General features: G+C 45.4%; 4 protein-coding genes across 6 annotated transcripts; 1 reads left to right on the top strand and 3 right to left on the bottom strand.

Annotated features, from left to right (window-relative positions):
• Positions 1 to 262: 262 nt before the first annotated feature.
• On the top strand, positions 263 to 5,982 carry LOC122624930 (vesicle-associated membrane protein-associated protein B/C). Its single transcript, XM_043804710.1, has 7 exons — positions 263 to 649; positions 759 to 983; positions 2,903 to 3,055; positions 3,127 to 3,236; positions 3,300 to 3,515; positions 3,587 to 3,694; positions 3,781 to 5,982. Exons 2-7 carry the CDS (start codon positions 902 to 904, stop codon positions 3,934 to 3,936), a joined length of 825 nt encoding a protein of 274 aa, XP_043660645.1. The 5' UTR covers positions 263 to 649; positions 759 to 901; the 3' UTR covers positions 3,937 to 5,982.
• A 428-nt stretch (positions 5,983 to 6,410) lies between these two features.
• Positions 6,411 to 16,238, bottom strand: LOC122624929 (protein lava lamp). 3 transcript variants are annotated; one of them, XM_043804708.1, is made up of 10 exons: positions 16,179 to 16,238; positions 15,610 to 15,863; positions 15,476 to 15,547; positions 15,326 to 15,406; positions 11,511 to 15,257; positions 11,335 to 11,448; positions 7,387 to 11,236; positions 7,176 to 7,296; positions 6,904 to 7,112; positions 6,411 to 6,829 (listed from the first exon to the last, which is right to left on the bottom strand). In XM_043804708.1, exons 2-10 carry the CDS (start codon positions 15,661 to 15,663, stop codon positions 6,732 to 6,734), a joined length of 8,346 nt encoding a protein of 2,781 aa, XP_043660643.1. In that variant the 5' UTR covers positions 15,664 to 15,863; positions 16,179 to 16,238; the 3' UTR covers positions 6,411 to 6,731. The 3 variants fall into 3 exon arrangements, with proteins under 3 accessions (XP_043660643.1, XP_043660642.1, XP_043660644.1); XM_043804707.1 differs by having other exon boundaries at positions 15,610 to 16,221; XM_043804709.1 differs by having other exon boundaries at positions 7,387 to 11,233; positions 15,610 to 16,221.
• A 1,877-nt stretch (positions 16,239 to 18,115) lies between these two features.
• On the bottom strand, positions 18,116 to 21,337 carry LOC122625203 (L-asparaginase). The gene is made up of 4 exons (XM_043805194.1): positions 20,716 to 21,337; positions 19,973 to 20,208; positions 19,161 to 19,910; positions 18,116 to 19,095 (listed from the first exon to the last, which is right to left on the bottom strand). Exons 1-4 carry the CDS (start codon positions 20,936 to 20,938, stop codon positions 18,394 to 18,396), a joined length of 1,911 nt encoding a protein of 636 aa, XP_043661129.1. The 5' UTR covers positions 20,939 to 21,337; the 3' UTR covers positions 18,116 to 18,393.
• Positions 21,338 to 21,503: 166 nt separating this feature from the next.
• Positions 21,504 to 24,173, bottom strand: LOC122625204 (venom carboxylesterase-6). The gene is made up of 4 exons (XM_043805195.1): positions 23,089 to 24,173; positions 22,443 to 22,790; positions 22,070 to 22,362; positions 21,504 to 22,013 (listed from the first exon to the last, which is right to left on the bottom strand). The coding sequence occupies exons 1-4, from the start codon at positions 23,989 to 23,991 to the stop codon at positions 21,806 to 21,808; spliced, it is 1,752 nt and encodes a 583-aa protein (XP_043661130.1). The 5' UTR covers positions 23,992 to 24,173; the 3' UTR covers positions 21,504 to 21,805.
• Between the last annotated feature and the right edge of the window lie 442 nt (positions 24,174 to 24,615).

Raw genomic sequence — 24,615 nt, 5'->3', positions numbered from 1 at the left:
TTATGGATGTGATATGGAATAAAGGTCGTTGAATTTAAAATGTATACGTGTCCTTTAAAGTATGGTTCAAATTGTTATTAATAACATTTTGAAATTACTTAAATAAAAAAAAATGATATGACATAAGAAATATTCATAAAAACAATATTTTTAAAGGTATTTTAACGACCGATGTTTTGAAAATATCGATACGTCCCTAAGCGTTGCTCTTATAGCAAAAAAAAAAATCGAAAAATATCGATAGCCGATGCATCGGTGTTTTTTGACATCACTAGCTGGCAGAATATCTGGCTTTTTTTGCATTTTGCGTTTTCAACTGAAGTTTGCGAATAAACCGAAGCGTGGAAAACCACAGAACTCAAACAAATAGACAGAAAAGCATCTGCAAGTCGGTGAAGAAATCGCACGTTGATCGTTGTTTTTTTTTCTCGACATTTTCTGGTAAAAGACCGTGCGTGCGTGTGAGTCTCTCTCGCTCTTCCTTTTTTTTAGTCCATGCGTGTGTGTGTGGTCGCATAAATTTACCGATATTTCGCCTGTGAGAGCGAAACGGGCGAAAAACGAAAGAAAAAAAAGAGGCGAGTAAAGTAAAACGAAACAGGCAGAAAAACAGCAGTTTTGTTGAAATATTGGTCTAAAAAACGCAAACGTAAGCGAAAAAATTAAATCCCTCGTTTATTGTACTTGTGTGTGCCTGTGTCTCATATCTCTGCGTGCGTGTGAATTCTAATACAATTTCGTGTGAATTTTCTTGACAGCAAACAGGAACAACAAATAGCCAGGCAAAAACAGGACGCACAAAAAATAAAATCAAAACGAAGAGAGGCGCTAAGCGGAGAGAGTGAAATTCTCAACAACGACAAGAACAACACCAGAAGTAGCAGCAGCAGCAACAACAAAAATGATCAAATCCACAATGAGCGATGCAGAACTCTTTGAACCTCCGATGACCATTACCCCAGAGCATGAGTTGCGTTTTGTGGGTAAGTTTATGCACGTTATTTTAACGTTTTTGCGGGAAGGTCGCTGCATATCGACCAAAAAAGCCAATTCACCTCCAATTTGTTGCAAAGAGCAAACTGCAAAGTTCCCCTGTTCTCTCTCTCTCTCTCTCTCACGCACACATTTCATCTCCCTCTCTCAATGCTTTCTATACCCATCTCTTTCGCTTCGCTTATCAATAATTTCCGTTGTTTTTGTTGTTCTTGTACATGCGATTTTTGGACACCTTTTATTGTTCTTTTCGGGGTCTACGTGTTTCACTGCTCTGCTTCTTTCCGGTTTTTCTTAGCTCTTAAATGTATTATATTTTTTGATGCCGGCAGCTGGCGTCGCTCTCTTTCTCACTTGCACTCGCCATCCCTCTCACTCTTGCTTGCTCGATTCGCGTTTTTGGCTAGCATTATATTTTTATACGCAAAAACTTGTCATGGGCCATTTTAATTTTTTCTTGTCTTTCGCTCCTTGAATTTTGGCCAAAAAGCAACAGCAGCAGTGGCAAAAACAATGCAATGTGACAGGGAAAGAGCTCGCACAGTGGGTGCGACAAGTGGCAAAGTCATCACATTGTTATTAAACTCCTGTTGCCAAGCTGCATTTTCCAGTACATAAACATTTCATTTTTCTGCGAAGTATGCTCTTGGTTTATCAAAGTCTCAATTGCAAAATGCAATGTTTACCTAAGTGACCAATCATGTTGGTTGTGGTCAGAAATAATGCACAAGTATTACTTGCATTTGTATTTTGTCACTCATTTCGTTCTATCCCTTCAAAATATCTAATTGTAAAAGTTGAGTTAACTAGTCAAGTATTTAGCTTTTGCTTCCATTGTGCGCAAATATTTTAATATTTGTATGTGTGTGAGTGAGCCTTAGCCCCATTCTTTTGCAACCCCCTTCGCCCACGTTTCGCGTTAGACCGCGAAGGGTGTGGGTGGCGAGGGGTGGAAAACACATGCATGACGCGACTTTGTCTAATGAAATTTCCTTGACACACACTTACACCAAAGGAAAACACGCACACGCCATGTTAACAAACAAACAAAAAAAAAAAAAAAAAAAAAAAAACGAAAATTCCTTATAGTATTTCGTTTGTTTTTGCCTTTTTCCTGGTTTGTTTTGCTTTTTCCACCAGTGTCCGTTAAAAATGTTGGACAAAACGATTTGGGAAAGTTAGAAAGACCTTGCGTTCTCTTTCCAATAGATCCAAAAGTAACATTCTGATTAATACTAGCCTTTTAAAATTATGCCATTTAATTAGAAGTAATTCACCATATGAGTTTGTAAAGATAAGAATACACTTCATAACTCAAAAATAAGTTTCGCATTTTGGTAGTGAATCCAACTTCAATATGAAGGGTACTCAAAGTACGACTACCCGATATTCATTTTACTATTCGGCATTTGTGCCCATTTTCGATTTTGTTTTGCTTTTAATTCAATTAATTTGAACTTGCTTCGGCCAATGACGCAATGAGCGTGACGTGACACAAAAATCAGGGAGAGTGGGGAAAATCGGGAAGGTAGGAATGTAGGAATGTGGGAAAAGCAGGGAAAGTGCGACTCTTGGGTGGCTCGGTTGGGTGGGGCTATCGCCAATAGAGTGTGACTAATCGGGTGCATTCAATAAAAAGGGCGATAAGGTCTGCAGATATTCCTGAAAGTGCGATAATGCCTCTTTTATTTGAAAATCATTTCAACCCATAGCTATCATAGATATCATAGGGAAATCAGAAACTAATAAGAAACATTAGCTCAGATTGAAAGCTTAGCGCTAAATTGAGAAATATGTAAGCTATATATTTATCATAAAATAAGACTTTTTCATAAGTCATATATTTTGATGTATCGTTATCCTAGCTCCTAACTTCAACGGCTTGCTTTTGTTATTCTTCCTTAAACAGGGCCCTTCAACCGACCCGTTGTCACAATCATGACTCTGCGCAGCAACCAGGGTCTGCCTCTGGTCTTCAAGATCAAGACAACCGCCCCGAAGCGCTACTGCGTGCGTCCAAACATCGGCAAGATCATGCCCTTTCGATCGACCCAGGTGGAGAGTGAGTATTTCTCAAATTAAATCCCTATAATATCGTTACTATTACGTACGTCCCCGTCCGCATGTACATAGTCTGCCTCCAGCCATTCATCTACGATCAGCAGGAGAAGAACAAGCACAAGTTCATGGTGCAGAGCGTCATTGCACCCTTCGATGCTGATCTAACCGATTTAAATAAATTGGTAAGTTGTATCCTACTAGAATAGGACTTTTTCTGATCAACGTGTCTTCTTCTACTCCCGCAGTGGAAGGAACTGGAGCCCGATCAGCTGATGGACGCCAAACTGAAGTGCGTTTTCGAGATGCCCCGCGCTGAGGCAAATGCTGAGAACACCAGCGGTAGTGGCACCATTGCCGCCGGAACCGGGGTTGCCGGAGGCGGAAGCGCGGGGGTCAATACTAGCTCAGCCAGCGGCGAAGCGCTCGAGAGCAAGCCGAAGCTGGAAAGCTTTGTGGACAAGGTAAGTTAAGCCGAACAGGCACCTCGATCGATCATAATCATGAATAACGACCAAATATTACCCAACCTTAGCCATCCAATTTGCCCGATGTGTCAAAGAATTTGGAGGCAATGGCCGGAGAGATTAAGGAGCTGCGTGAAATCAACATCGAACTACGAAAAGAGAATCTTCACTTGAAGGTAAGTTAAAAGAATGACATGAAGATTTATAGTCAATGTTATGAATTCTTTTATTAAATGCACTTTAATTTCTTACCGTTTTCCAGGATCAAGTCACACGTTACCGGAGCTCGCCGGCCATCAAACAGGTGAATGAGCCCTATGCCCCAGTCCTGGCTGAGAAGCAGATTCCGGTCTTTTACATTGCAATTGCCATTGCTGCGGCCATTGTTAGCCTCCTGCTGGGTAAATTCTTTCTCTGAATGCCATAAACGAACGCCAGCAACATGCTACATGCTACGTGCAGCAACAGTAACAGCAAGAACAGCGGCAACACCATCATACAGCAACAGCAAAAGCAGCAGCAACTAACAACAGCAACCACAACGAAAGAACAACAGCAGCAGCAGGAGCATTAAGATCCATAATCGGCAAAAGAAGCAATCCACAGAGACGAATGTTAAGCTGACTAAACCGGGGACCGTATATATACGGATATGATAAAAATCAAAAATAATCATTGTTTGTTAGTGAAGCAAATATCGCTCAGAGTAATGATTATGATGTGAGAGTTGTTGTTTAACTTCAAAATATTGCTCAAAGTCAGATTGCAGTTATATTGATACGAATTTTAACATGATTTAAATGTAAAGCATCCGCAACATTTTTAAGCTGTATTTACAAGATTTCGCTGGGAATGATCGCAACCGGACTTTGAGTAATACGAATCTCTCACAAAATAATCAATACTTAAAAATAGGAATAATAACGAATGATTACTTTTGGTCCCTGAACTAAAAAAAAAAACAGCAGAGAAAGGGAAAAATAGGAGAGACGTAAAAATTGTATTTTCGCAAAGAGGAAAATCTCTCAAGAAATATTTAAAATCCGCTAAGATCCCATACGTATAATTGCTCAGATTTTCGATTGCATTTTTTCGCTATTATTAATTAAGAATTTTAGTTTAAAATGCTTCTTTTATTCGTTTTTGATGCATTTTCAACCCGGAAAAGTAAAGTATTTCAAAGAATAACCAAAATTATCATTAATTATACCTTCTCGACGAATCTTAATGGAAAACCAAATTGTTACTTGAGTGCGAGAATAAACTTCAGTTTTTTTAAAATTTATTTTTTATTTGCTTTATTTTTTTGCAACCACATAGACCTAGATGTCAAATTTAAATCGAAAACAGAAAAGCATTTGTCAAGAAAAGAACCTTTAGCAAAATGCAAACAAAAATTAAAAAGAAACACTTGTATGGAAAACCAATCAATGAAAAGCTTCAAGAAATAAAAGAAAAACAAAATGCTCTGCAAGGCCGACGCTCTCTAAAAGAAAAGTTGCTTCACCTCACCCCTCGTCCTATCTCTATTTCTCATTGTCCGTTTGTCCCTCTCTAAACGAGATCTATATATACTTTTTTATATAGAATCATTATTGTTTTGGTTGGCATTTGCATTTACTAAGTTTCGTTTTAGTCATTTCAGTGGTTACACTACTACACCCACACACACACACACCACTCAATGAACGCTATATATATATATAATAATATATATATATATTATATGAATATACTGAATTTCTATAAGCAAACCTTTACGTAATTTTTGTTGTTTGCCAAGGTCGAATTGAACGATTTCCAGCCTAATGGCACCGAAATTGAGAAAATCCATTAACTGTATCCGACACGCCGATATATACGATCTAATAAGTGCAAAGCAAATCAATCATTTTTTTTTAAAAAACGTTTACTAGAAGCTAAACAAACGCGTGTTGTTCATGGTTTACACTGCACCCGTGGATCCATAGATATAGTTCCGGCACACCCACTCACTTGGTTCCTTCCGTAGCGCCATCTAATTGCTCGCGAGTCTAATATTTTTAGAGTCCGGGCATCAAACTGGCGAGGCAACTTGTTTCACACCATTATTTCCCAACACATTTCATTGCTATTGTTCGTGGTTACGACTTTTTTATATAGTTTGCAAAGCATTGGAAAGGGTATATAGATTTATACATGAATATATATTCACCGACATGCATGATCGCTGTATTTTCATATGCATGTGGAAAAACTCGTATTTAAATGTTTAACTAGAAATACAGAAAAATAAACTAAATACAAATAAAAAGCGAAGTGAAAATAAAAATAAACAAATGATAAAGACAAGCAAATCATAAGCAAATTGTACTTGATGTCAGCTGTAGCAAAAACAAACCACAATATATATGAACATAATAATAATAAAATGTGGAAACGGAACATAACATTCAAAAATTGTTTCGATACATAACAACATCAATTGCATTATTTAATTGAAATCAACCAACAAACACTTTACACACACACGAAAGTCTCATCGCAAAATAGGCATAGGCGCAAAATCAAAGAACGATGTAGATGTCGCAGCTGGCGGATATCGCGAGATGCAGGAGATCACAGCCCACACACACACACACACACACAAGAGAACAACAATTATTATAATATTTACAGCATGAATCTTAAAAACTAAGTGTTTTTTTCTCAATGGAAAAATAAAATGAAACATTGTTAATTAAACATCAAATATCATTTGAAATAAATTTAAATAAAACGAAAAGAAAACGCAATGGTTGCTTATTATACATCCGTCGTCTTGGTTTGTGCTATAAATCCATTCAAATCACCAGTTATTTATGCTTTTGTTGAGAATACCCTAGAAAAACACATTTGGTTTAGTTCTTAAATTCTCTTTAGTTGGGTTTTCTGTTTTCTGGTTTTTCTTCAGCTTCGTTTCATTTCGTTTTGTTTTTTACAATTTTTACATATCTACAACATAAAACGTACGCGCTTGGAACAAATCGGGAATACGGCTCGAACAGTTAAGTGGAGAGCTTTTCAGCTAGCCAAGGTACATAATATCGTATAAAGAACTCTAACGCTAATCGCCATTGTCCGCACAAGGAAGGCCCGAATTAAAGTTTAATTAATGATTTGTAATTAAAGAGCTAGTCGTAGGAGTCCAGGCTTCTGGATGCGTGGTCGCTCTCGCCGGGAAGTGGAAATGGGTTAGCCAGAGGTTTGGTGGCCTGCCTCCTCCTCCTTGTTGTTGTTGCCCAGTATCCAGTCCATGAGCATCATCGATGGCGAACGCAATCCCGACTGAGCTGTTAATTTGAATTGGATTCGGGGGATTCGGTTAGGGAAGAGACTTGTTGACGTTTCAGTAGCGTCCACTCACAAAGATCCACGCCTATTGGTGTTGGTGCTGGTGCTGCTGTTGGTGCCGTGGCTGCTGCTGCTGCTGTCCCTGTTCCTGGTCCTGATTGCGATCCCGAGCCCTGCTTGGCCATGTCTTTCTGCAGTTGAAGCATCTGCTGCAGGCGCTGCTCACGCTCGTCTACGATGACCTTGTCCTTGGAATGCTTCACCGTCTGCAACTCAGCTAGCCTTTAAAAAAGATAAATAATAATATCAAGTCTTTGCTCCTTTATGCTGTGGGACACCACTCACTTCTGCTTAAGGTCACTGCCCGCTGCACTCGTCGTTCCCAGAAGCTCGCTGTTGCTGCCAGCACTGCTGATTTTGCTGGGACTGCTGCTCGAGGCGGCTGATGAGGATGCCGTGGCACTTGCTGCTTCACAATGGAATAGAGAAGAACAAAAGTTAGGATTTGGTCCATATATGTATAATAAAAATGCTCAGAGGTGGCAATCCGACTCACGTTCATCGCTAACGCGACTCCGCTCAGTTTCCAACTGACGCAGCGTGTCGGACAACTTTAGTTGCAGGTGATCACGTTCCTCGAGCAACTGCACCAGTTCCACAATCATTTCCTCGACTCGCATGTCCCGCTGGTGGAGCATCATGAGGGCGTAGTCTAGATCCGCTTTAAGCACATACTCGGGCAGTGGTTCGTTGGCAGTTAAGGATGGTGGTCCACCAGCTGAGACTGTTGACGAGGCAGGATTTCCACTGGGTCCTCCACGATTCTGCAGCCGGAACGGATCGTATTGGGCGGCTAGACGAGCGTACTCGGCTGAACGAATTGCCAGCTGTTCCTTGAGTGTCACAATCTCCATTTCCTGCGTTTCCAGTGCCTTTTGCATCTTTAGCATTATGTCGCTGGTGGCATCGCCTTGCGTGGACTGCTGACTTGGTGGCAGTTCTCTCTGCTGCTGCTGGGTAACCTCCTCGAGTTGCGCCTTGAAGGCAGCTTCCCGTTGAGAGAGATGCTCCTGCCATATGCTGGCCACCTCGCCACACTTTTGCTCCACCAACTGTTCCCACTGCTGATTGATAGCTGACAGATCGGGTATTTGCTGTGCAGCGGGATTCTGACCAAGATTTTGGCTTTGCAGGACTTCTAGAGAACGACGCAGCTCGGTGATTTCAATGTTTTTGGTATCCAGCTGGAGCAGCGTTTGCTTCATCCTATCCTCCAGCTCTAGGCTGCTAAGAACATGATTGTTAAGCACACGCAGTTCCTCCTCCATGTCAGATTTTTCTTGCTGGAGTTGCTGACACTGGTTTTTCAGCTTTTCAACGGTCTCTCCATCGTCTGTCGAAGAAGCAGCGGACACCTGCTGATCTTCCTTGTCCTCCTCCAATTGCTTGACCTGCATGCGTAGCATCTGCAGCTCTTGATTTTTCGTCAGGATCTCGAAGACAAGCTTCTCTGTTTGGTCCTCGCGCATGAGCTCTTCGATGCGTTGCTTTAAGTGCACAATCTCTGATTCTTTCTCCTGCAGTTGAGCCATTTGCTCATCATTTCTGGAGTCCATGTCTACCGAGAGTTGTTGACCCTGACTACTCTGATCTTGCAGATCGATTAGTTGTTGGCGCAGTGTTTGAAGCTCCAGTTGTTGATTCTCCTGCTGCAGTGCTGCAATCCTTGACGCCTCATCGTGACCCTGGTTACTATGACGCAGTGCTTCTAACTCGGCTTGATCGCGTGTGCGCAATGTTTCAAGTTCATTTAGTTGTTGGCGCAGCTGCTGGAGCTCCAGTTGTTGATTGTCGTGCTGCAAGGTCGCAATCCTTGCAGCCTCATCGTGACCTTGGCTGCTCTGACGCAGTGCTTCCAATTCGGATTGGTCGCGTGTGCGCAGGGCTTCCAGTTCGCTTACTTGTTGGAGAAGTTGCTGGAGTTCCAATTTTTGGTTGTCTTCTTGGAGGTTCGCAAGTTTTCCTTCGCTACTCTGTCGCAGTGCTTCCAGTTCGGATAAATCGCCTCTGCGTAAATCTTCCAGTTCGATTACTTGTTGGCGCAGTTGCTGGATCTCCTGCTGCAGGCTCTCAATCCTCGCCGCCTCATCGCCGCTTAACGAAGAGGAGACAGTAGTGGTAGGCTCACCCCACTGATCAAGTTGGCTAAGCTTTTCTTGGAGCTCCCGAATGCGAGCCTGGTACATCTGCACATCCATGTCCTGACGCTCCTTCATTTCCGCCATACGATCGTTTCCTGCTGTCAGGACATCGATGCGCTTCGCTAGCTTCTCTTTTTCCAGGGCGTGCTGTTGCGTTAGTTCTTCCGCTTTGCTCAGTCGGGACTCTTGCAACTGGAGCTGATGCTTCAGCTCCTCTATTATGGTCGAGTCCAGATCATTATCCACTGTCACCGTGGGCGTGGCGGTCGTTGTGGCCTTCGTTTTGTATTCCTTCAGGCGCTTCATCAGCTTGGCGGCTTTGGTTTGGAGTTCGGTCTTTTGCTGCTCGGCATTGGACAACTGCAGCTCCAATTGGGCGATTCTCGTATGCAGGTGTTCCACATCGGTTTGCGGAGCCTCGTTGGCGGCACTTGCCCAGGGATCTTCATCAACACCCCAATCAATGGATTGAGCAGTTGGCTCTGGAATTTCTTGCTTTGGCTGGCACAAATATGCCTTTTTGGGCTGAATCAGTGGTTCCTCCACTGGTTCCGTTTGCGGCAGGCCCAAATCCAAATGGTGACTCACGGCATCGGGCACTGTTTCCTCCGCTTGAACGCCAAAGAACATGTCCAATGTAGGCGCTGCCGCCGGTTGGATAAGCTTCTCCAGCGCCGCCAAGCGATCACGTTCCTCGTTGGCCGTTTGAATGTCGGCCAGCTGCCGAGTCCGTTCGCTTAGCAGGCGATCCACTTCCGAAAGGCGCTGCTCCAACTGCAAACGTCGCTCTTCCTGCTCTGCCAGATTCTGATTTCGTGCCAGCAGCTTCGTTTCCAAATCCTGCGCATGCTTCTCCAGATCAGAAACGTTTCGCTGAAGATCCTCGATTGTAGGTGGTGGAGAAATGGGTGGCGCTGCACTTGCCGCTAGAGAAGAAACCCTCAGCGGTTGGGCAATCTCATCGAAGGGCGAAGGAGCGGCCAAAGCATCGCCACCAAAGAACAGAGATGCCGGTGGCGGATGCTGCTGAGATTGAACAGCAGGATGATGATGGTGTTGCTGCTGCTGCCTGGCCAGTTGAGCTTGCAGTTCGCTTAGCTGCTCTGCCAACCGTTTGTTCTCCGTTTCGATGTAGACCTGATCATCGGTTTGATTCTGACCCAGAGTGTCCAACTCAGCGATTTGCTGTTGTAGTGCCTGCAACTCCTGGCTGTGATTGGCGCAAAGAGAATCTATCTGGGTGCGCAGGTTGTCCATTTCGGTCTTATCCTGCATGGCCTGCATGCGCAGTTCCTGGAGCTCCAAAACATCTTGCTCGGCACTGTCATGCTGCAAACGGAGCAGGGTCACTTCTCGACTTAAAGTGGATCTCTCGCGTTCCACCTCCTGGAACTCTTCGTTGAGTCGCTGAAGTTCCTCAGTACGTTGGTTTACCAGCTCTTGGGACCGCTCCAGCTGCTGAACAAGCTCTCGCGTATCGGCAGCAGCTCGTTCCACATGGCCATTGAGGTCGCATTCGAGTTCATCGAGCTCCGTGGCCTTGGCTGCCAGTTTGGCATCGTAAACCTGCCGCTGACGGTGCAGATCCGCCTCCTTGGCGTCCAGTTGCTGTCGGAGATCGGCCAGCTCCTCCTGGCTGTGGCTGCTCATCTGTTCCCTTTCTGCCTGGGCGGTTGCTGTTAGTTGAGCGTGTTTGGCCTGCAAGGCCTCGTAGTCTGCTCGCAGGCGAGCCAGATGCTGCCTGCTCTCCTCCGCATCGCTGCTGACCAACTCAAGTTGGCGATTTTGAACTTGCTCCCTTTGGCCAAGCTCATTCAAACGCTCCTGTAGCTGCTGATCCTGTTGGGTCTGCTGCTCCTCCAGCTCGCGCTGTTTCTGCAACTGTTGCTCCAGTATTTGCACTTTATCCTGGGCCGCCGCTTGTTGATTAGCTTGATTGGCGGCCTGTTCCTCAAGAGCAGCGCTTCTGGCCTGCAGCTCCGTATTCTGCGCCTCCAGCGACTCAATGTAAGAGGCATCCTCTTGTAGTTTGGCCTGAATACCTTCGTGAAGGGTCTCCAGACGGGCAATGGTCATCTCAAAGTTCGCCTTATCGCTGGCGTACTGCTGCGCCAACAGAGAGTGCTGCTCCTGGGCCGTCGTTAGCTGGACACGAAGGTGCTGTTGCTCCCTCTCTGCCACTTGGAGGAATTCCGCTTGTTGCTGCTAAAATAATTAGATTTGTTGCAATTAGAAGGTCTTAATAAGTTATCTGTGTCTATGAATTAACTGTTTACAGAGTTCAAAATGACGGGCTGTCTTACCGATTGTGATTCCAATTGTTGATGTGAGGTCTTGGTAATGGTATCATCGCCTTCACCGGCAGTCCTGCTCTTTTGGCTTTCCAGCTGAAGAATCTCTTGTCGGAGAGCAGTAATCTGTTTTGGGTGATTATAATCGGCGACATCACAAAGAATATGGCAGAAAATGTATTACTCACCTCCGCATCCTTTTCTAGACTCAGTTGCTCTTGGGCGGCCCTCTTGGCTCGCACATGTTCCACCTCGCTGTCTTGGTCCTGTTGCAATTGCTGTAGTTCTCGCTGCAGCGATTGAATCGTAGCATTGCGAAGCTTTATTAACTCCTTGGACTTTTCAAACTTCTTTGATTTTGCCTCTAATTGACGCCGCAAATCCTCGACCGCCGTGGGTTCTTCGTTTACCCTCTGTCCAAGAGTTTGAATGTTCTCCTGGAGCTTGGAGATTTCTTCCCTGAGTCTGACGTTTTCCTGACCCATTTGAAAGACTTCCTGCTCGGCTTCTTGGCGCTCGCGTCGCAGCTCCTTGCCTACCAGATTGGCTTCTTGGAGCTCCGCATCACGTTCTTGGATTAGTTGCTCCTGCTCTTGGATTTGCTGCTTTAACTGACGCAGGGCATCGCGATTTTCCAGGTTGACATGGATCTTGGCCTTCAGGTCTTCGTTAAGCTTGCTGACCTGTTGCTGCAACTGCTCCACTTGATGGGTGTCCACGATGGGTTCCCGTTCCTCCTCTTCTTTCTGCTTGAAGAGCTCTTGCTGTTCTTGGAGTTGACTAGTAAGGTCTTGGATCTTCTGCTCGAGATCGGCATTGTCCTGTGTGCGTTTCTTGAGGTTAAGCGCATACTTCTTGAGTTTCTCGCGCAGTTCGCGGTTCTTGAGCTGCTCCTCCTTATGGGCTTGATCTAATCCTTGATACTCCTGGATTTGCTGGTTCAGAGCGTCGACAGTCTCCTGGCTGGAAGCCAATTCACTAACCTGCTGGGCAGCTAGACTTTTGCTAACTCGCAGAGCCTCTCTGAGCTGATCCGGATCCTCTTTGGCTCTCAATTCGCGAAGCTCCTCTTGGGCGGATTGCAGTTCAAGCATCTTAAGGTTAAGAGCGTGCTCACTTTCGCTGACACTTTCGATGAGTTGCTGCTTTTGCTCGGCAACTAGAGTCTGCAGGATACTCAGTTCGCCCTCCAGAGATTCGGCCCGTCCTTCTAGCTCTCGACGGATCCTTGTTTGCTGCTCCAGTTGCTTCTCATGTGTCATTTCCTTGGAATTGAGCAGCTGATCAAATTGTTCTGATTGCAGCTGGAGTTGTGTGATCTCGGCACTCTGCCTGGCCACCAATTGCAACTGTTCTGCTTCGGTTTGACGCAGCTCCCTGATTTGATCTAGCTGCTCCTCGATTTGCTGGCGTTGCTCGGCCTGCAAGGAACGTGCGTCCTCCAGCAGGGACTGCAGTTGGAGGAGCTCATCTTCTTTTTGAGAATCGGAACCAACTATGGCCAATGGCGCTTCTGTTTCCGGATAGCTTTCCCTCAATTCATCCAATTCCTGGCGCAAGCGAGAGATTATCGCCTTGAGTTCCGCGTTCTGTGCGTTCAGCTGCTCGTATTCCGCAAGTGCTTTTCCATTGGGAGCGGTTACTGCCACCACGGTCTCCACAACGGTAACAGTTTCAACCGCGGTGCTCGCTTCCTTAACCTTGTGAAGAAGCTCACTCAACTGGGTGTGACAGTTCTTGGCCTCCTTGGCCAGTTTCTTGGACACATTGAACTTGGCCTGCCTATCGTTTGCCTTGCGATAGGCCTCCAATTCAGAGTTCAGTTTGCTCAGGGATTTCTCGCATTTCTCAAAGAGCACGGGTCCTCCTTCGCCAGCGTCCAGTGTTGCCACCACTTCGGAGGAACGCTGCATTGAACTGAGCTCCTGCGAAAGGTTGGAAGAGGTGGACGTGGAGGAGAGCAGATCCTTCTCTCGTTCACGCTGCAGCAGCTGCAGGGAACTGGAACTTTCCTCCAATCTTGCCTGGAGTTGCGAATTCTCAGCGGACAGTTGCTCTAGCTTGTCCAATACCTCTCCGCGCTCCTGGGTGAATAGTTCAAGGCGTTCTCTAAGCTGGGAAAGACTTTCGCCGGAGGAATCCTCTTCCTCAGTGTGTTCCGTTTGAGTGAGCTCGCTCACGTGACTAGGCACTGGCGGATGCACTTGCTTCTGCTCCTGCGCGTCGCCCTCGCTGGCTGGACGTCGTTGGCCTAGGCACTCTAAGTGATGGCGCTCCACTATTTCGATGGATTCCGCCGAACTGGATGAACTGAGTAAGGCCTCCAGGGCCTGTTGCAATTCCAATTTCTGCTCTTCCAGCAAACGAATTGTTTCCAGCTGCAAAGGGTTGGACTCCGGCAATTGCTCTGGCTGGCGATCATCCTCCTGCATGTTGGCTAACTGCCATTGACCCTTCTCGTCCTCGAGGACGGCGATCCTCTGCTGCAGTTCCTCGTTTTCAGCTGCCAGTGATACCAACTGCTGCTGACCATCTTGTGATTGGAATTTCTGAAGCTGCTTCTCCGTCTGCTTGCATTTCAGCTTTAGCTTTATGTTGGCCTTGTTAGTTTCGTCCAGCTTCTGCTTCAGTTGCTGCAGATCCTCATGCATCTGCTTGCTGGCAGCACTGTCCTCCAAATGGTCATCCAGGAATAGGGGCTTACTGCGACTGCTTTGCGCCAGTTTCTCCTCAAGCAGACGCAGATTCACATTGAGCACATTGAGTTCCGTTGTCTTTTCTGCGAGTTCTTCGCTTTGGGCAGCCACTGCCGACTTCTTTTCCTCCAGCTCTAAAAGCTGCGCCGCTATGGTGGCTTCCAGTTCCTCGAGACGCTGGGAAACACTGTCATCGCTCACCTGGAGCTTCTTTTGGGCAGCAACTTCCTGACGCAACTCCTCATTAGTTGATTGTAGGTCCGCTAGCTGGTTGGTGAGTTCTTGAAGCTGTTTGGCCAGCTCCGCGCTCACCTGCGCATCGGTGGACGCTGCCTCCGATTGCAGACTGCTGGAAGACTTATCCTGCTCTTGTTCCAGCTCCAGATCTCGTTGCCTTTCGCGCGCCGTGGTCAGCTCTTCCTGAAGTTCACAGCGGGTCGTTTCTAACAGGTCGTTGATGTTTTCCAGCTCTGTTAGTCGTTCTCTTAGCACTAAAACTTCTCCCTGGAGGCGGGAGTTCTCCTGCTCCTTCAGGTCATCACCTTCCGGCACCTCGATCTCGTTCTCCTTCTTTACTTCTGGTTTAACCTGGACCAGACGCAATTGCTCCAACTCCTCGTTTCGCTGGGTGAGCGTGCGCTGTAATTCCGCACCGGAAAGTTCCAATTGCTCGATGAGATTAGCGCGCTTGGCCAGTTCTGTGCGCAGTTCCTGCAGCTCCTGTTCCTGACGGCCCTGCTTAAGCTCCGTCAACTTCATACGATTCCTGAGCAACTTCACCCGACTTTCGTCCACGGCCTCCTGACCTTGGGCCTCCAAGTCCAAGGCAGAACGGTGACGGGAAACGGGAGGGTTAGAGGTAGACGCTGCCTGTCGTAGGTCCGTCATGGAAGAGCCCAGCTCGGTTGTAGTTTGATAGCCAATATTCGACTTTACCGAAAGAAGAGACTTGGCCAGATCCCTCTTGCGCTGTTCCAACAAAGCACGATTTTGTTCCGTGCGCTGTGTGAGCATCAGGAGCTTCTCGCTGCCACTGGTTTGGAGTAGAGAGATATCCCCGGGGTCGTTGTCCTTAGTGGGTGTGACCAGTGGAGTGGAGGAGTCGCCGGAGCGCGTCTTCAACACGGTGAGCTTCTGACCCAGTGTCTTAAGCGATTCCATGGAGTCACTCATGCTGGACTTGTGTCGCCCATCCTGGGATTTCCTTAAGGCGCGTTCTTTTAAGGCAGTAAGGCGCTCCTGAAAGCAACAATTTGAAGTTATATAGAGGTTTGAATGAATCACCTAACTCACAACTCTTAACTCACCTGCTGCTTGTACAGATTCTCTTTAAGGCTGTCCAAACGGCCCTTGCCTTCGCTGCCTCTCGTTGAGCTGGCGGATACATTCTGTGGGGTAGATTAAATATATTATAATGGATACTGCTTTACTCCTGGAATTTGCTCAGATTTACCAACCTGTAACAAGGACAGATCGTTGGAGCTGCCCGCCAAGCGTATATCCGCCTCACCATATTCGTGATCGTCGGGCTGCAAGTGATCATGATCAGTATACATCCATGTACGTACAAGGAGCACCAAGTAAGACCCACCTGAACGATGGAGAAGTCGTAGGAGCTCTCCAAAGCAGCCGAATCCTCCGCCATTGTCGTTTCAAATACAAAATATTACTAACTATCCTAGTGTACCGGAGCAAACGCAGCAACAAAAAAAAAAACAAACAAAAAACGGGAGAGAAACAAACAAAAACACTAATCGAGGAATCGGGAATATATATGCGGACTGGCTATCTGAAGGACCGATTATATATCCACGGTGGCTGCGCAGCGCTAGCTATCGACATTGACTGGAACGAGAGAGGGTTTACCATATAGCTAGCATATATCATCCGCTTCCGATCGGTCCCAACTGCCTATAGTTTTAATTTTGGTTATCTTGTTGTTCTTTTTTATGGAATTCGTGGCACTGACGTGTGCACCTCTTTATGTGTATGTGTGTGTGTTTGTGTGAGTGGGGCTGCGTGTATCCCTGCGTGTGTGTTTTGTTTGCTGTTTTTTCAAACTCTTGTTGATTTTAAGCTGGTTTCTGAGTTACGAACCACTAAGCACTAGATTGCAACGTAAGAGCTTTCTTATATGCACGCTGACAAACATATATTTACCAATTCTAATTAATGCCAGCGTAAAAACAATGCGAAACCAGGGCTGCGCAACAACTGAATTGGGTCATATTGCCCTGGTAAGTTATCGAATGACAGATTGCTCGATAACACTTTCGTTTTAATCGATATATACCCAACTACCTCAGGGAAATAAGTATATGTATGTGTATGATTATTTTTACTGTTTATGAGCCTATATCTTCTATAATCGTAGCTTTTAATCTATTATTGCTATGCAATACTCTACTCTTGCCTTCTGTTCTTACAATGCAAATGCAAAATTCTTCTTTGCTCACAATTCGTAGCACCGTTATAGAAAAATTGTGTGCCGCGATTTTTTTTCTTAGGAAATAAGTATATGTGAACACAAAAGCTTGTGCGCATTTGTCAATCAGCGTGTTATTTGGATCGAGTAAATTGGTGTTAATTGACTGTATTCTAAAGAAAATAAATTAATTACACAAAAATAATATGTAAGTAATCAATTAATCGCATGTAACACTATAAAAAATGCAGTTTTTTTCTAAGAATGCCTCGTGGAACACACTTGTCTGCCGAAGAGCGCGGTCTGATTATGAGTTTGAGCGAAAGTGGCGCCAAAATTTCTGAAATAGCTTCCAGAGTTTCGAGACATCCAAATACGGTTGCAAATTTCTTAAAAAACGTGGAATCTTATGGAAAAGCCGAACGAAGTGGCAGACCCAGTACCATCGACGAGAGGTGCAAGCGCGAGATTAAGCGTCTAGCTGTTAACAAGCAAATGTCTTGTAACGACATTAAGCGCCATTTGAAGCTCAAAGTGTCTAGGAGACGGGTTCATCAGCTTTTGGCAGAAAATAAGACAGTTAAATATAGCTCTCGGGTGCCTGTACCAATGCTACTACCACGTCACATAAGCACACGTTTGTCATTTGCTGAAAAATACAAATTTTGGACCGAAGAATTCCGCAGTGTTATATTTTCGGATGAGAAAAAGTGGAATTTGGATGGCCCAGATGTGTGTCATAAGTATTGGCGTGATTTACGACATCCCCGAGAGACACGACACAAAAGGAACTTTGGCGGCGGATCACTGATGGTTTGGGCTGCTTTTGGATATGCAGGAAAGTCTCGCATTTGTTTTATTCCAACCAAAACAAACTCCGAGATATACTATACCCAGTTGCTGGAAGAAGAATTAATAGACTTTGCAACGGAGCTTTACGCCGATAACTGGACTTTTCAGCAGGACAACGCTCCAATCCATACATCACGTGCTACAAAAACCTTTTTTTCTTCAAAATCTATACCACTTCTGGAGTGGCCAGCGATTAGTCCGGACTTAAACCCTATTGAGGACCTCTGGGGAATTCTTTCAGCAAGAATTTATAAGAATGGACGGCAGTTTGACAATATCAGACAATTAAAAGACGTTTTGGTTGCAGAGTGGGAGCTAATAAGCAATGAAACTCTCCAAAATTTAGCAGACTCTATGCCAAATCGCATTCATAAGCTTCTTATGGCTAAGGGAAAGCATATAAATTACTAAAATAAAAAGCAATAATTGAATACAGAAACAATTAATAAGATTAAGAGAACCAAATGAAAAATACACATATACTTATTTCCTAAAGACTTGTTAAATTCAATAAAATATATTTATAAGTTTCCATTAAACTATGTCTTATTATTATATATTCTGTTAGCGGTTCAAAAGGCCTATAAATTAAAAAAAAGCTTGACCGGATTCACTTTGTTGAAAGTATACTTTTTTGGAAAAAAAATGCATCCACATATACTTATTTCCCTGAGGTAATTCAAAAACTTGGCATAACTTTAAAATTCAATTTATTTTATTTTATACAACAAATTACACTATTTTGTATATACCTTTTTATATAACCGATTACAATATTCGATGTTTAGTTTTATACATTAAATTGTTTTCAGTTTGTAAACTTTTAGTTTTGGCTAATAGTAGTATTGCATTCAATAGATAAATAAGTAATAAACACAAATTAAAACAGGTCAAGGATTAGGTAAAATTTGGACACTTAAAAATAAAAACTAGCATTGTTAATGTGTGAGTTATTCAAAACTGTTAATAAGGAACCATCAGACTAGATGCAACACTTAAGTACAAAGGGTCGAAACTCTGTTAAAGAAAAAACTCTTGTCTCCAATGTTTTTTCTTCATGCTGTAGGAACAAAGCGAGTTATGGTTCGGAAGAGATTTCTATGTTTTTAGGGCCTCTATAGCCGCCGCGTGACCACCGCGCTCCGCATAATCCAAGGCGGTCAGGCCCAACATATCCTTTTCGTGAGGATTCTCGAAGTAGGGCAGGACGTATTGCACCACCTCCGGAAATCCATGCAGTGCAGCCACGTGCAATGCCGTCCTGCCCGAAGGATCCGACTGGGCGAGATCAGCACCGGCGAATTGGTAGGACTTCAATCTAACCATCGATCCCCTAGCAGCTGCCGCACACAATTGTTCGCCAATCGCTCGCGAAGATCCCGTCAAATGGGCACCACAGTTCATGAGCAGCTGGATGATCTCGTGGCTATCGGTGGAGACAGCCTCCAGAAGCGGAGTGCGATCATAGCGATCCCGCACATGCACGGATACTCCATTCTGCAGCAGGTACTTTACGATCTCCACGTTTCCCAGCTGACATGCCAAATGCAAGGCCGTTCGCTGGTCATGATTCGTTCCCGATAAGTCGGCGCCATAGGCTTTCAAATTGTTGATCTTCTTGGGATCGCCTTCGGCCACAGCGGCGTTGATCATGGCCGGAAAGAGCGTTTCGCCCAGCTGGTCTAGTTCTTGAGGCGAGGACAAGTGCAGAGATCGAGCCACTGCATCCACCAAGTCGTAGTCCTCCATCTTGGGAGCCTTTAAGGAGGTCAGTTCGCCCCTCAGGTTTGACTGCATCATCTTAAAACGCATATGCACATTGTGAATAACCCATATGTATGTGTTTTATTATAGGTCTAACTTACCTGCTTCTTCACCTCAAGTGACCACTCCTCCTTGCCGATGACATAGGCCAGTTTGGACAGTGCCGCCTCGGGAGTCATATCGAAACCGGGAATTACACCCACATCGCAGAGCACTTTGCCCGTATCATAGATCTCCGCCACTGTGCCATTGGGACACTGTGTGCAATTGATGATGATAACGCCTCGTTCGCCGGCCGCACGCAGTTCATCGATGAGGTCCGTTCGGTTCGATGGTATATTTCCAGATCCGAAAGATTGCAGAACTACGCCGCGAATCGGTGGCGCCAGGAATGCCCGGAATGTGGAATGCGAAATGCTCGGAAAGATTCGCAACAAGCCCACGTTCTCATCGAGATTCAAGTGAACGCAAAACCTTTCAATACTGCAGGGTCGGAATATCAGGCGGTAGTCCACGTTCACATCAATGCCGATCCTTGCCAGCGGTGGAACATTTGGTGAATCGAATGCGTCCAAGGCATTCGAACTGACCTTCACCGTTCGATTGCCGCGCATTAGCTTGTGCCCAAAGAAGACGCACACCTCCGGAATGATGTAGTTACCGGCTATTATCAAGGCCGACGTAAAATTGTCCTTGCCATCGGTTCGCGTCTCGAAGATCGGGATTTGGGAGCCCGTGATGATCACCGTCTTGCCCAGATTCTCCAACATGAAGGATAGCGCAGATGCTGTGTAGGAAAGTGTGTCGGTGCCATGGAGCACCACAAAACCGTCGAAGAACTCGTACGATTGCTAACCAAAAACAAGAAGAATTAATAATACTTTTAATGTACATTTTTGTTCTAAGTACATACCTGAATATCGCTAGCGATTCGCGCCCAATCGTTCATTGTCATATTGCTGCTGTCCAGCAGCGGTGTATACTCCGTGATCTGGTAGATAACCCTGCGATCCACTCCCTGAACAATGGGCAGCACCAGTGGAGCCATCGATGCAGATGTTCCAAACCGGCGAAGCGCGTACTCCTCATCGTGGATGTTCGGATATTTCCGGATACTGCGCACCAGAGCATTGGGAATGGGGGCCAGCGCTGGAATAATTATGCAATTTGGTAAAATAAGGAGTAATATTTTTGGAAGTCAAAACTTCATCGCAAAGTAGTTTACTAGTGTGTGAAATGTTTTCCAAAATACCTGATAAGAACACGTAATACCAAACAAATAAGTAATATAAGCCAATATTTGTAAGCATCAACAATCTGTTGACTGCCACTTGATTTCAATATTAAGTGCCTATTTGTGGGCATTATGGCATATATTTGTGTTGTTTACTTTTCAACAATATCAACTCTCATTTCTTGTCAAATAAAATATTTTTAAGTGCATTGCAAAGCTGTTATATCATTTATCTTATCTGTTTATTAGCTATTATTTCGGGACTCTCCTTGTTTGTAAAACTAACACATATAATATGTTATCTTGTCTAGTTGGACAGTGGTTTCTAGATTCTTTGCAAGAACGCTATTGAAATGCAAAGGACATTGGTTTCTCTCAAGTTCCAATGAATCTCCGTATTTGGGGATCCGTGGGTGGCTTACCATTCCGCTCGTTGCGCACCATGCCGATGGTGCCGCCAGTGTAGATAACCTTCACCTTGGCCTCCTTCACATCCTGCGCCATTAGTTTTCCGTCACTTTTGTTCCTGCGGATCGTGGGACTCGGCAGAGTGGGCGATGCCGGCGGCATACTTTTGTCCAGCGAGGCCAGCCGCTCGTGACCATTGGTCTTTAGGACGGGAATAGCCATTCCGTTCGACGACATGGCTCACTACTATATAGTAATATAGTAATAATATAGGAAATATGGACTGCGAAGCGCCGGTTGCGAAGCCGCCTTATCACTGGGTAGTCGGATGGTGTCGTTCCGGAGCGTAAACAGAAAATCCATTAACAGCCCGTGCCTTTGATGATTATTTGGCCAACTCGTTATCGGGCTAATCCGGATCGGCTCGGAATACTCAAATAATAATAAGAATTCGCGGGGGGCGCCGAGATAGCACGTGGTATTGCGGCTCTTTCGCAGAGGAAATTGAAACGGAAAGCCCAAATCACGGCGGCGCAATCACTTATATAGATAACCGCACAAGACTTTGGCCCACGACGTACATGACTAATCTAATGAAATTCAAATGAAATTTCGCTGATAGCAATATTATGACCATAAATAATCACCCAATCAGCTGGGCGACTATCGATAGACGGGTTCGTTCGCGTTTCTTTCAAAATTTCGTACTCGTTTCTATTTTAATTCCAATTTGACTTCACTTCCTTAATTTATATTAGAAGCATAGTCTGTCCTAGCCTTTGTTGTCTTTTCTATATATGGGCGAAGCTCTTTTATTTTCTGTATTGATTTGTTTACACATTCTCAGGTTTTTCCACCGATGCGGCAAGGACGTGCGAAGCGCTGCCACACTATCAACGAGACTAAAACCATACTAGCCAAAGTGCTCATTTCCAGAAGTCTGGCAGCGCCTAAGCTTGGCCACGTCCGGCAGCTTTGAAATTCCGTTAAGTTGGCGGTAAATGTGCAAAACAGTTAAGTACAGTTTGGCCGGTTTATATCTTGTGGTGAAATACATCAAGTGATTGAGACAAAATGTGAATTGAACAATGATTCGGGGGACCACTACAGCTCGTTGTGGGCGTGACTGGCAGGCAAATGGGGCTGCAGGTCCCTCCAAAAATCGGCGCGATGCTGCATCAACTCGTTTTCAAGTCGGAAAATGGATGCGGAGTCCTCCACTTTGGTGCCCAATCGGGCATATTCCACTGGATAACTGGAAGCGGGACTCCAGTTCGGCAGATGGATGCTGGCATTCGTGGGATTTGGATTGCTGAGGAGAAAGTGCTATTAGTTTCGGCTCACAAAGTTGTTCTAAATGGCTTATACCCAGTCTTCGCAAAGCTAACCCACAGATGGAGCATTAGTTCGCGGAGCTCCAGATCCTTTTGCGTCGGCACCGCACTCACGAATAGCTCCCGCCCAATGGGGAACAAATACTGGAGCTCCTCTGCGTGACACGCTCCGTAGAACTCGTTCCGGCCGCCCTTGAAAATCTCCGTAAAACTGGCGGCTCCCTTGTGATCGAAGAGGTATACATAAGTGGGGGCCACGTCCTCTTGGGACATCCGGAGGCGCAGGTACTCATCGATTCCGGCCACAAACCATCCGTCCGAGATCAGCTGAAATGGTAAGTAGTTTGTGCAATGCCGATTAGTTTCATGAACTTTTAATTCATATAGATTCCCGATTCCCCACTCACGTCGGTCAAATTCTGGTGGTTGACCTTATCGTAATCATGGCCCGACTTGAAGTAGAAGCTTTCGATGCGCTGCGTAATCCTCTGTCGCACAGAATCGTCGTGGTGATCGTAGTTGAGTACGACTGGCAGGACCTGCTCGAACTGAGACTTAAACTCCGCCAACAGTTGGGGCAGGTTGAGCAGGGCGGCGGTTTTCAGGAGACCTTCCTCGGCGGTGGCGCCCACCATAAGTGGAAGTTCCAGTCCATGTGGCTTGGCCGCCTGTCGAGGTGCCACTGTGAGGAAGGCACCATCGTGCTCCGGTTCGATCACGGGCGGGAATGGTATCATCGGATCAAAGTCCCAGACCTGCAATAAAAAGTCAAAGGTAAAGCTTAACCTTCCCTTCACCTTATTTGTTTAATAACAGCTTGAATGGCTGCATTGTACTCATTTTTGGTCAATACCACCTCAGCCTTTTTCACAAAAGTCTTGCAGGTGGCAATATTTGTTTTTTTGTTGTTCATTGTAACAAAAGTATTTAAGTAGGCTATGTCATGTTTTGTGTAGAGCTTGCATACACAAAAGAAAATGACTACGTTAAATTTCAAGATTGTCTCCCTGTTAGTAATAAATCCTTAATCTTTTGCAGACTACAAATACTTACGAACATGTCGTATAGGGAGGACACTATATCCTCGGCTGGGCTCTTCCTCAGACACTCCAGTTTTTCCGGCCATTCTCCAGCGGTGCCGCAGCCCACTATGTTGGCCAATTTGGTTGCCCTTCCAGCGGCCACTCCCTTATGCGCAGGCTGTGCCCAGGGATTGAAATAGGTGCCAGATTGGGCTATACCACGATGCAGTAAGCCGCGCGACTTTTCCGACAGCATGTGATAGGTGACACTGGCACCTCCAGCGCTCTCACCAAAGACCGTAACACTATTTGGATCACCACCAAATGATGCTATGTTTGCACGAACCCAGCGCAGCACCTCCAGTTGATCCTTTAAGCCATTGTTACCGGGACAATCGACCGTCTCTGTGCTAAGGAATCCCAAAGGTCCCAATCGAAAGTTGGCCGAAACCAAGACGATGTCGTGGTCGAGCAGAAAATCAGGACCGTAGAAGCTGCTGATGCCGGAGCCACACTGCCAGCCGCCGCCATGGAACCACACCATCACAGGCAAAGATCCATTAGTTTTCGGCCTCTCCGGCGTGTAAACGTTTAGATAGAGGCAATCCTCGGAACCCTCCAGGATCATGTCGCGTCGGAAGGGATCTCGCTGCAGACAGATGGGTGCATCCTTGACCGCTAATCGTTCACCCTCCCAAGGAGCTTTCGGCACCGGCGGACGAAAGCGAAGATCATCGATTGGTGGCTCTGCATATGGGACACCCATAAAAGCCCGCATGTGCCGGCCGTTGTGGGTGGTCAAATGGCGTCCAATTAGCCATCCGCCGTGGGATAAACGCACGTGCAAACACTGCGAATTGCGTCCATCGCTCCATTGGATGCAAATGCACAACAAAATAACCCGAATCGACCAAAGGCCAGCGTTTTTTGACATCGTGTTCCTGCGCTTGAAGTCCGAGATCAGACTGATTTCGCTGGTGGACAGCACGCGTAGTTTTAAGATTACAACACCATCATAAAGCCAGCAATCTCAGCGCGCCAGCTTCCGAAGCTAACTTGTTTGCCGAATTTTTTTTAAGCGGCCCGTCTCTTAGCTCATTAATTCTGCTTATTTTCATAGCCTCAGCGGAGTATTTTAAATATGGTAAGCAATCAAAAAGCTCTGCGTACAATATGTATGTACTTATTGTTATTTGTTGAATGCCTTTTAATACCTATTAATCAGATGTACAAATTGAATTACTCGTTATTGTTTCCTATTTCGTAAGTTTTTGTGTATAATTATCATGGAAAGCGGTCTCTTACATATATCACTCTTGTATTTCCATTTACAGGAACCATGACTATAGCTGGAAGGGTGTGCAGAAGCCAAGGTGCAGCAGCGATATCTTTCTTGCCACTTAGCTGCGTGATCAGCATCAACGTCGCCATCAGCACAACATCAAGCATCGACATTAATTTCGGATGTTTAGGTTTCGTTTTGGAACACTGCGCAAATTTGGTCAAATCGAGCCGAAAACCGTGGTTTGAGGTGTGTCATTTAGTCATCTGTGTACTG

The sequence above is a fragment of the Drosophila teissieri genome, chromosome X (genome assembly GCF_016746235.2).
Source record: "Drosophila teissieri strain GT53w chromosome X, Prin_Dtei_1.1, whole genome shotgun sequence".
In the NCBI taxonomy this organism is placed as follows: Eukaryota; Metazoa; Arthropoda; class Insecta; order Diptera; family Drosophilidae; genus Drosophila; species Drosophila teissieri.
Note: the sequence above shows the minus strand (reverse complement) of the source record. Positions and strands in the feature narration are given on the sequence as shown.

Excerpts from the sequence above, each read along its gene's own strand:
- LOC122625203 (XM_043805194.1), bottom strand. The coding sequence starts at position 20,938 with ATGTCGTCGAACGGAATGGCTATTCCCGTCCTAAAGACCAATGGTCAC. Across the intron at positions 20,209-20,715 it reads GGTGCGCAACGAGCGGAATG|CGCTGGCCCCCATTCCCAAT; the intron begins GTAAGCCACCCA and ends TAATTATTCCAG. Across the intron at positions 19,911-19,972 it reads GAATCGCTAGCGATATTCAG|CAATCGTACGAGTTCTTCGA; the intron begins GTATGTACTTAG and ends GTTTTTGGTTAG.
- LOC122624929 (XM_043804708.1), bottom strand. The coding sequence starts at position 15,663 with ATGGCGGAGGATTCGGCTGCTTTGGAGAGCTCCTACGACTTCTCCATC. Across the intron at positions 7,297-7,386 it reads GAGTCGCGTTAGCGATGAAC|CAAGTGCCACGGCATCCTCA; the intron begins GTGAGTCGGATT and ends ATTGTGAAGCAG. Across the intron at positions 7,113-7,175 it reads GGCAGTGACCTTAAGCAGAA|GCTAGCTGAGTTGCAGACGG; the intron begins GTGAGTGGTGTC and ends TCTTTTTTAAAG.
- LOC122625204 (XM_043805195.1), bottom strand. The coding sequence starts at position 23,991 with ATGTCAAAAAACGCTGGCCTTTGGTCGATTCGGGTTATTTTGTTGTGC. Across the intron at positions 22,791-23,088 it reads CCTCCCTATACGACATGTTC|GTCTGGGACTTTGATCCGAT; the intron begins GTAAGTATTTGT and ends TTTTTATTGCAG. Across the intron at positions 22,363-22,442 it reads ACCACCAGAATTTGACCGAC|CTGATCTCGGACGGATGGTT; the intron begins GTGAGTGGGGAA and ends TTACCATTTCAG.
- LOC122624930 (XM_043804710.1), top strand. The coding sequence starts at position 902 with ATGATCAAATCCACAATGAGCGATGCAGAACTCTTTGAACCTCCGATG. Across the intron at positions 3,056-3,126 it reads TCGATCGACCCAGGTGGAGA|TCTGCCTCCAGCCATTCATC; the intron begins GTGAGTATTTCT and ends GCATGTACATAG. Across the intron at positions 3,695-3,780 it reads AAGAGAATCTTCACTTGAAG|GATCAAGTCACACGTTACCG; the intron begins GTAAGTTAAAAG and ends ACCGTTTTCCAG.